The sequence below is a fragment of the Trichomycterus rosablanca genome, chromosome 26 (genome assembly GCF_030014385.1).
Source record: "Trichomycterus rosablanca isolate fTriRos1 chromosome 26, fTriRos1.hap1, whole genome shotgun sequence".
Classification (NCBI taxonomy): Eukaryota; Metazoa; Chordata; class Actinopteri; order Siluriformes; family Trichomycteridae; genus Trichomycterus; species Trichomycterus rosablanca.
Genome location: NC_086013.1, coordinates 11,735,618 through 11,746,583, shown reverse-complemented (window position 1 = coordinate 11,746,583; position 10,966 = coordinate 11,735,618). Strand labels below are relative to the sequence as shown.

General features: G+C 37.5%; 1 protein-coding gene across 1 annotated transcript; it reads left to right on the top strand.

The window, feature by feature from the left end:
• The first annotated feature begins 1,656 nt into the window (after positions 1 to 1,656).
• hpda (4-hydroxyphenylpyruvate dioxygenase a) lies at positions 1,657 to 10,642 on the top strand. Its single transcript, XM_062989159.1, has 14 exons — positions 1,657 to 1,723; positions 1,965 to 1,991; positions 2,107 to 2,169; positions 3,410 to 3,514; positions 3,724 to 3,766; positions 4,462 to 4,544; positions 5,144 to 5,233; positions 6,373 to 6,479; positions 6,576 to 6,653; positions 7,711 to 7,873; positions 8,080 to 8,151; positions 8,355 to 8,477; positions 9,596 to 9,712; positions 10,349 to 10,642. Exons 1-14 carry the CDS (start codon positions 1,721 to 1,723, stop codon positions 10,460 to 10,462), a joined length of 1,188 nt encoding a protein of 395 aa, XP_062845229.1. The 5' UTR covers positions 1,657 to 1,720; the 3' UTR covers positions 10,463 to 10,642.
• Positions 10,643 to 10,966: the final 324 nt, after the last annotated feature.

The following is a 10,966-nucleotide window of genomic DNA, read 5'->3' as shown; positions in this document are numbered from 1 at the left end:
TGGTCACAGGACGCTGCCAACGGGGCGCTGTTGGCTGGGTTTTTTTGGTTGGTGGACTCTTCTCAGTCCAGCAGTGACAGTGAGGTGTTTAAAAACTTCATCAGCACTGCTGTGTCTTATCTACTTATACCAGCACAACACACACTAACACACCACCACCATGTCAGTGTCACTGCAGTGCTGAGAATGATCCACCACCCAAATAATACCTGCTCTGTGGTGGTCCTGTGGGGGTCCTGACCATTGAAGAACAGCATGAAAGGGGGCTAACAAAGCATGCAGAGAAACAGGTGGACTACAGTCAGTAATTGCAGAACTACAAAATGCTTCTTTATGGTAAGTGGAGCTGATAAAAAAGACAATGTGTGTAGAAACAAGGAGGTGGTTTTAATGTTATGACTGACTGGTGTATACTTTACATACTTTTTACTTTTACTTTATATACTTGTACAATATTGAAAAACAATATTAAGAAGATAATTAAAATGTATCAACCACTTTTTTGTCACTATTTTTCAAGATTAAAAGTACCATCTTAGCTAAAACTAGCTAACCATCTTCAGTGCGCTGGAATAATAAACTGAGAGGGGGAACTTACAAGGGTTATGCTTAGGACAAGAAAGATTGAGAACCTATAATGTTATATGATTTACAAAGCGTCATAATAAAAGTTATGTGTGAGCAGTGATGAGGTTAAACAGCAGCAAACTAATGCATGTACTTAAGCGTAGCTCAAACAGTCTAGAACTGGGGCTTTCCCAAAACACAGGTGTGCCTTTAAAATTCATAATCCATTTTGAACACCCCCCCTCCCAGCACACACACTTTTTCTTTCTGTGATTTCCCCCTCAGTCTCAAGCAGTATCAAGTCCAGTTTCATTAGCTACAAGTCTGTTATAATCATGATATTTCACAATTTTATAACAATATTTAATTATACGATGTCATTCTAATGCAGCATTGAATATAGATTTAGATGTTTCATTGTTATTATTAACCTATTAGCATATTCAGACCTGCCAGTGGGTCCAAAATCAATCAAAATTTACATTTATTTTTTTTCCATGTTCTACCATTTTAAACTTATATAGGTCAGTGTGGTCCTGGCAGCTCTCAAAGTCTAAATGTTTGCTTGGTTTTTTAAATTGTAAGTCTGTATAGAACTAGCTGTGGGTTCACACAACGTTCAGTCAATTCAAATTGTAACAGGTTCGCTCCAGTTGAGTTCTTGATACATCTTAAGGATAAGTAAAGCTAACAGGATGATGCATCTGACTATAATTTAAGTGTTACAGCAAAGAGTCTCAATACTTTTGTAAGTATTTTGTTTCCCCATTTCACTCTTTTCTCTCAATCTGTTTACGTGCTCAACAACCACGTAAAATCAGTGGATCAATTCAGACTTGGAAAGTGGACAGCACCTGGCAGATTGTCAGATCAGACAGAGACGTCAAAACTGTCCATCAGCTGATCCCAGACCAGCCTTACAGCTTCTCCTAAATAGTTAATAGTTAAATGATGTTTTAGATTTTAGGAAAAAAATATATGACAAACATTTGTATCTGGGTTGCGAGTGAACAGAGAGGAGGGTAAAGGGGTGTTGAACTGATGGCCAATCGCTGTGGGATCTGAGGTCAGTACTTATAAGCAGATGTGTGTGTGTGATATGACTGCTTTTGATTGTCCATCCCTGTGAGCAGTGCCCATCGATAGCAGCAATATGGTGAGAGTGGAAAACCTAATTCACAGATAATTATAATTATACTCTGAACATTTAATTTTATTAGTTTACTTATGCTACTGCTTTTGGTTATATGCCAAAATTTGACAATTTGACATATTGTAAAAAATTGGAATAAAATAAACGGCATTCCTGTCAATCTAGATTGATCCTTGATATGTTAACTTATAAAATCAGAAAAGGCCATATTTAGGTAACATTATTGTTTTCTTTTTATTTCTAGACAAGCTACACTGACAAAGGAGAAAAGGTAAAACTGCTTATTAACTGCTTTACTATTCTAGTCCCTATAAGAATATATAATTATACAATATATAGTTTTACCGCATTCCTGATTTATCTGGGTATTTTCTTCTGTGTTACAGCCAGAGCGAGGCAAATTTGTAAAGTTTCACCATCTGACATTCTGGGTGGGCAATGCTAAACAGGTAAGTCATTTAAGGTAATTAAAGGTTTATAACCTCATCTATTTGGCTGTTTTAGGTGGTAACCATCCAAATATATAGTAAATTCATCAGGAAGATTAAATATGTCCTTGAATATCGCCTCAGATTGGATTGCTGTTGTACAAACAAGCAAGGCGATCAATAAACACAGTGAGTTCCAAGAGATCAAGAGATTCCAACAGTGCTCTTAATACTATGGATCCAACAGTTGGTGGCAGACATTGTGAATTAAAATGTTTCTTTTCATTACTTAGGTGTTCAGTTTTTTTTCTTACACCAAATAACACCAAAGTAATTAGTGCATACACCTTGTATAAAGCTTTTGTAAATGGCAGCCGTGAGATAAATTGCAGTGTTGTAGAGCTTATGATGTACAGTTCCTGAATTTGACTCTAATTGAAGTGCTTAGGTGGCACAGCAGTCTGTTACGCCAGTCAGTTACTGTCAGGACCCATGTTTATGACACAGTAAGCTGTGTCTGAGAGAGATGAGGCCAATTTGGTCATTGCTAGTTTCCACCTACTAACCAAGTCTTTCCTATTACACAAGCTGGGATGATTAGTGCTCACACATGCTTATTTTAAAACATGTGAAGCCATGCAAGGTCACTCGGAACATCATGGGTGCAGATTTGTCCTAAGAAAATAAAAGAAACAGATTACAAAAATATTTACTTTTATATGCATTTTCAAAAACTATCATTTTTAACACCTGCATAAGTAAAGTTTGCATCTAACAGTAAAAAATTGTTGGATGCCTATTCTATATAGCCTACAGATTAATTTATTTAAGCCACTGTGACATCCCATATGAATAAAAATAATGCTTGACAATTCCATATTCATGCGTGGGAACACGATCACACTGCATGGACAGAGCTTATAAAGCTGTGGGAACGAGATAATTAAGTTGCTACTAGTTATTAAAGCGTGGGAATAAGATATGCAAAAATGATATATTCTGGTTGGGGTTTAGCTTATATAAAGCCAAGCTTTTCTTTCTTGTTCAGTCATATATAGAAATCCATGAGAGCAAATATTCAGGCTACCACCACTACTTTGTCAGTTCATTTAATTCTATTCCCGTGATCTGTTTTATAATATTAAGTCAAACGTTTTTTTTTCTATCCGGATTTTGTCCAAAGCTACAAAAAGCATGAGCATCATGCCAACCGAACAGTGCATGAAAACGAATACCTTATGTTCTGTGTTTGCTCCTGTAGGCAGCAGCCTTCTACTGTGACAAGATGGGCTTCGAGCCTCTTGCCTACAAAGGCTTGGAGACGGGTAGTAGAGACGTAGTGTCCCACGTCATAAAGCAGGATAAGGTGTGTATGGACTGAGACACTTTATATGACACACTTTACACTGTACATATTATAACAGGAACAATAAAATATGAACCAGTGCACCACTGTTTAGTTAACATTTAGTTATACACATCGACCACTGCGTTATATACAATAATACTGCTAATGATGCAGCAAATACTCATATAAGAAATTGTGTATTAACTTAGTCATTATTTTCTCCACAGATTTTATTTGTCTTTCAGTCTCCACTAAACCCTGGGAATGAAGGTATTCCTCTCAGTCCTAATCATCTATACAATTCACGTGCATATCACGCAGTAATACTTCTAAACAATCATTAAAAAACTAACTACTGTATTATACTACACATATAGTACACTCCAATGTACTATTCCATCCAGGTTTTTTTTTCTTTGTGGAGCATTACAACTGGAAAAAGATCAAGCAGAACATGTGTTAATAATTAACCTTGTAAAGCATTTTAAAGAGCACCTTTTGTGGACATAGTTCTACTACTTGTACTAACAATTTTCTAACAGTGTTTGTATTCTGCACCACCTGAGCGGCCTACTTATTAAAACTTTTATTGAGGTACTATTACTGCAGCAGTGGTAGCTCAGTGGTTAAGTTACCAGACATGTATTCAGAAGATTACTGAGCAAGGGTTCCTGAGCAAGATCTCTAACCCTTAATTGCTCAATTTATATTGAGTCATAATTGTAAGTGTGTGCTAAATGCTACATGTAAAGCTTTACTGACTAAGAATTCTTGGTCTAATCAGTCATTCACGACTTCCTGTTTTTTTTTGGAGTATAATTATAAGGTAACACAAAGGCTATAATTTCTTAGTCATTTATCAACATGGCCTAATGATGATACATCTATACCAAGGTAATCGTTTTGAAACAGAACTAATTATCTTATAATAATAATAGAATGTAAAACGTTTTCACTTTATTCAGTAATGGGTCGTCACATCATAAAGCATGGAGATGCAGTTAAGGACATCACATTCCAAGTAGAAGACTGTGACTTCTTAGTCCAGGTAAATACACATGATGTGCTTATCTAACTGCATTTTATGTGTAGGTAGCTGCTGCTGTTAGAATTTAATACAGTTTTATTGACACAGTCGCACGTTTTTATGACTCTAAGAATAGTAACTTTACCTAAATTTCATAAAAAATTACTTACTATTAAAAAACCCTGGATATCTGTTTTACCATTCTACTTCATGAAACATGACCATATTTTAGCTGCTATGACTAGAAAAAAACACCACATTTGACCTACACTTTATAGTCAAAAGTATGTGAACTATTACTGAGAACATGCGTTTCAGCCACATAAATTACTAACAGTATAAAATCCAGGTCTATACAGACATAGTGTAACAAGTCTGGTGTGGAGGAACTTTACTGACCTGCAAAAAGTTCCACTGACACACTCCAAAACCCTGTGGAAAAATCTTCCCAGAGGTGTGAAAGCTGGTACAGGTGGAGTGGAGGGAAAGACAATCTAGGTTAATGCCCATAACTTTAGTATGAGATACCCAGGTGTTCACATACTTTTGTCATTGTTCTGGTTTAAATGTTTTATGTTACTATGTGAACTAACACCGGTGTGTTTTGTGGGTCTTAACAGAAAGCCAAAGAGAGGGGAGCAGTAATTGTGAAAGAGCCGTGGGTGGAACAGGACAACTACGGCAAAGTTAAATATGCTGTTGTTCAAACTGTAAGGGACAAACACACCCACACAAGCACTTTTACACGTGTGCACTAGACCTGCAACCAGTGACTTTTAGGGAAACTTATCATACAATTTAATCACGCTTTATTTTTATTCAGATGTTAATCACGTCAGGTAAATCATATTAATGTTGTAAAGCCATTAAAGCATTTTATTTCCAAACGTATGTTTAGTTCCAAATGTATTTATCATTATTGACCACTTGTCTGCTGGGTGGGAAAAGACTGGACTTAAAACCTTAGGGCACTGGGTAAGACCCTAACCCTGGTTAGTAGGAGATCAGTGTGTGACTCTCCATGCGCGAGACTAGCCTCACACACGAATCCACTGAACTATGGGTGTATAAGGGGGGGTTGGTGGAAGTGTGTGTCAGGCAAATATACCCTCCTCGGACATTATCGGGGTCCCCAGCAACGGAAGACTAATCGACTACGCTAAATTGGGGAAAAACGGGAGAAAATTAATGCACATGCACAGTCCTTACACAGCGTTCCGGTCATCCCGTCCTAGCAAACACGGTGGCCAATTGGTGTCTGTTGCAGGCACTGCCAATTATGCCCGCTAGATGGCGCCCAGCTGACCGGTGGCAACACAGATGGGATTTTTATTATTTATTGAACACTAATAATTGGGCGCTTGAGTGACAGAGCAGTACAAGTACACTAGCCAACTACTGCTGGGTTCGAATCTAAGTGGTGCTATTATTTGGCGGGCGTCTGCATGGACGTGATTAGATAATGTCTGGGGGAGGGATGGAAGAAACAGTAAAAACTGTGCCAAGTCTGGTATGCAGACTAAATCCACTGTGGGGACCCCATATTTGGGGATCGATACATTGGACCCAGAGGATTAATAATACACTATTGATACTTTTTGTCTTCTCTCCGTCCTTATCATAACCATATCTGGGAGACCATGCCTGGTCTATGGTTTGGGTCAAGAGTTGGTAGAGGGTAGGTGTGTTGGTATAGATGTACACTCCTTTGTGGAGGGTATTGTTGTCACCTTATTACAAAATTCAGTCTCAACTATTAAAGTCAACTATTATAACTAGTATACCTAAATAAGCAATACCTATAAATACCTAGTTATGAGTGTTGTTATAATTTGTTGTAATTTTTCAGTATGGAGATACGACCCACACATTGGTTGAGTACCTGGGTCCCTACAAAGGTCTATTTTTGCCAGGATACAAAGAACCTCTCTTTAAAGACCCCTTCCTCCCAAAGCTGTGAGTAAATTACATGAACATACCTCAAAGGATTAAAAAACGTTAATCAAACTGATTGTAATTTGTTGCTCTTTTCCCCCACAACCTCTTTTCTAGGCCTTCAGGCTGTCTGAACTTCATCGACCACATTGTGGGAAACCAGCCAGATGATGAAATGGTGCCCATATCAGACTGGTACGAGTCTGCACATAGCTCATGTACTGCTGGCAACTCACCCAGAATTTTCAATCAATAACAACCAATTCTTAGAAAAAGAGCTCTCTATTCCGAGTGTTGCCTGGCAGGAGCGGGTACATCACTTTCAAGCCAGGGCAACGTTCAGTCAGGAGGCGTTTTGTATTTATCGCACCAGCACCATGTGCCAGATCTTCACTACAGTTATAGCATTGTATTTTTTCAGCGTTACATTAGACCATATATAGCCAAAAGTATGTAGACACTTGTAGATTACCTTGTTGGATATTACTTCCACTCTTTTGGGAAGGCTTTACACAAGATTGTGGAATGTGTCTGTGGAAATGTGTGCACATTCAATCAAGTCTGTCTTGCTGTCAACATTCCAGATTTTTTGCATTTTCCCCAATTTTCCTCCCAATCTAGTTGTATCCAATTACCCGATTGCATTATGCTTCCTCTCTACTGATGTTGACCTCCACCCTGACTGAGGAGAGCCGAGACTAACACACGCCCCCTCCGACATGTGTGCAGTAGCCGACTGCATCTTTTCACCTGCACGAGACAAGTTCATATGTGGATCAGCTTTGTGTACGGAGAGACACACCCTGATCACATTATCCCTCGACTGTGGAGGCGCCATCAATCAGGCAGCAGAGGTCGTAATTGCATCAGTTATGAGGAATCTCCTTCCATCACTCCTTTTGAACAACAGCCAATCGTTGTTTGTGTAGGCGCCCAGCCTGCTGGTAGCAGAGCTGAGTTTCAAACTGACGAGAACTGAGTACTTTTGTCCATATAAAAACTTTTAACTTTAGTAAGTTCAAATATGACTGCAGTTATTTACTTATTGTGTACCCATATTAAACAATAGGGAATTACAATGGGATAGTCATCAGAGCTCTGTACAGATTTCAGAGGGTCAAGATTGTAAAAATAACATTATTTAGTGATTTAATTATTTAAATTCCAACTCACTTAAAACTCTTTCTAGCTCTGACTGATGTTAGAATTAAACTGATGTACAGCAGGTCTTTCATCTTACTTGTTCTTTTAGGTACCAAAAATGTCTGTTGTTCCACCGCTTCTGGTCCATCGATGATAAGCAAATCCACACGCAGTACAGCTCTCTTAGATCCATCGTGGTCACCAACTACGAGGAGACCATCAAGATGCCCATCAATGAACCAGCACCTGGGAAAAAGAAATCACAGATTCAGGTTCACAGCTGATTTTCCTTTTTATTTTTATTTCATCTTTAACCAGCCTTAGAAGCAGACAAAAATAATTAATGGTCAATTCAATGAGAATGCCCATGGTTTTGGAATAGAATGACCAACAAGGTCATAGTCAAGTGTCCACTTACCGTTGGTCATATAGTGTATTTTACCTGGTTGTGCTTATCTTGTATCCTTTGTTTAATCAGGAATATGTGGATTACAATGGAGGACCTGGAGTGCAGCATATTGCCCTGAACACCTCAAACATCATCCAAGCTGTAAGCAAATTTAAAACAGACATTGCAGACATTCTGTACATATATAGTGTGCACACTGTATACCAAATACACAAACAGAATATGAACATACTTAATGTCCAGAATGTTAAATAAAATGGTATTTCCACAGTAATAGTGCAATGCATTACAGGGGCTGGTCACTAAATTGTTGAAATTAATACAACTGGTCTCTTTTAAATCAGATTATGAACCTGAAAGCCCGAGGCATGGAGTTTCTGTCCACTCCAGACACCTACTATGACAGCCTGCGTGAGAAACTTAAGACGGCCAAGATCAAAGTGAAGGAGGACCTGAAGACCCTGCAGGTGAGGCTTAAATACAAGTCAGGTCTAGTCTAGATAGCTTTGACCTAGCTCTGGTCTAGATACACAAAAGGGACTCAAAATGTAGGATCTGGAGCAAAGGTGACTGTCTTTAGGGAGCAAGCGTCTCTAAATATTTATAAGAAAGAAAACCTTTGGTAAGCATTTTAAAAAAGACTCAAATGAAACAAACTTCTCAAGGTTATTAGCAGGAGCAGTTCTGAGACACCAGGAATTTAACTTAATCCAATACCAAAATAACTTTCATTACTAAACCACGTCCAATTTTTCACAGCAGCTGAAAAAGTGCATCTGACAACACTGTTTGTCAAATGGCAAAATGGCAAAACATATTTTGTATTTTAATAATTTTATATAATTTAAGTGTTTCTTTGACAATAAAGTAAGCATTTAAAATTCTGCTTTTTAATAACGAACTGTAATGTATTGTATTGAACTTAAACACTTGATTTAGCTTTTTTGAACACATATTTGTGTTAGGAAAAGAAGTAGCTGAATAGATGGATAGAAGAAATGAATATAATAAGGGATATCATTTAAAAAGGGATAGATAAGGATAACAAAAAATGATGGATGAATAAATAATTTGGAAATATAATTAAAAATATAAATATAAATATAATTTAAAAGAAATATAAATAATTGAGAATGATACATGTAGGAAAATGATAGAGAATATGTCATTTAATGATAGATTAATACATCAGAAAAAAAATTAATAGATGCATATTTGGATAAAGAAAGAACTAAGAAAAAAAAAGGAAAATGAGGAAAAAAAGAAAGAAAAGAAGAAAAAAGAAAGAACTAAGAAAGAAAAAAAGGAAAATGAGAAAAAAGAAATAAAGAAAAAGAAAAGAGAAATAAAGTAAAAACGAGAAAGAAAGAAAGAAAGAAAGAAAGAAAGAAAGAAAGAAAGAAAGAAAGAAAGAAAGAAAGAAAGAAAAAACTATAAAGAAAGAAAGAAATAACAGATGTGAAGATACAAGGATTGATAGATGGATGAGGAAATGATAGGATAAGAAATGTAAGACACTGCTACTTGCTCTGTCATTTTCATTACTTGTTTTCTCTCCTGATTACTTTTTCTTGTACGTTTACAGGAACTCAAAGTCTTAGTAGATTTTGATGATAAGGGCTACCTGCTCCAGATCTTCACCAAACCTGTGCAGGACCGACCCACTCTCTTCCTAGAGGTCATCCAGAGGCACAACCACTTTGTAAGTATTTATAATCTAGTGTACATCCCTGGTCTACACCAAACTGTTGCCACAAAGTTAAAAGCATATCAATGATATTATTGTAAGTTATTTATGAATTTGTTAGCTAACACCTGTTAACAATAGGTGTGTCTGAAACACCCTAAGCTCAATAATTAGCAGGGGTGTTCACATACTTTCAGCCATATAGTGTAAATTGCTCTCAGGTAGAACTATGCAGAGCACGGAGGTCTTCAGGACCGGTACAGATTGACTTGCCGGCTCTGTTTGGACAGGCCTGGTGATTAACTAGGGGCATTTTCAGCCCTGTGAAGTGAAGGAAACGCCTGAAGACAGGACGTTTTTACTTCCACCACATTAAAGAGGCGCTGAGACTTTAAACAGCTCTGTGACACTACAAACATTTATTGTGATGTCTTTGAAGGGGGGGGGGGTAGGTTTCCAAAACAGCCCCCCATGCCTAGTCAGTCAGAGAAAATTGTAAAGCATGTGCTGCCTCGAGAATCATCAAATCAGATACTAGACCAAATACTGGGCCAAGTAATTTTGTAGCTGAAAATGTAATCGAAATTTTATTATTTAAAATAAATATAAACAGTTATGTTTCACTTGATTTCTTTTTAAAATGTCTTTTAGGGTTTTGGGGCTGGAAACTTCAAATCTCTGTTTGAGGCCATCGAGAAAGATCAAGCTGCCAGAGGGAACCTCACCACTCTCACCTCAGATGGCAATGCCAAGATTTTCAACTGACAAATTTACACAAAAGAGTACAGAGTTTATTAATAAAATATGGCCTATCAAATCATACATCTAATTTAGGTCATATAATTGTATATTCCTACATTTAAACATCAACCTGGTTGTCCACTTGCAGCTGGAAAGCACAGGACAGACCAATATCATGCCAATAAAGCCAATGTTAAACATAAACTCATGTATCAGTGTCATTTCTTGCTATAACTGAGTCTGTGGTAAAATGGTGTGAATGGTTAATGACAGTGATAGTTTTCTGATGGCCACTGTTGCCCTCCCTTTTTGTTCAATCAATTTAATCAATTTATCCAAATTTAATTGACTAGCTAATTAAGCAAACTGAACAACAATCGTGACCAAGCACCCAGGTGGCACAGCGGGATATTCTGCTAGCACACCAGCTCTGGGATTCTAAAATCTCAGAGTTTAAATCTCAGCTCTGCTACTAGTCCGCTGGGCACCCCCTAGCAGGCATTGCAGCAGACAAAAGTAGCACTTAGT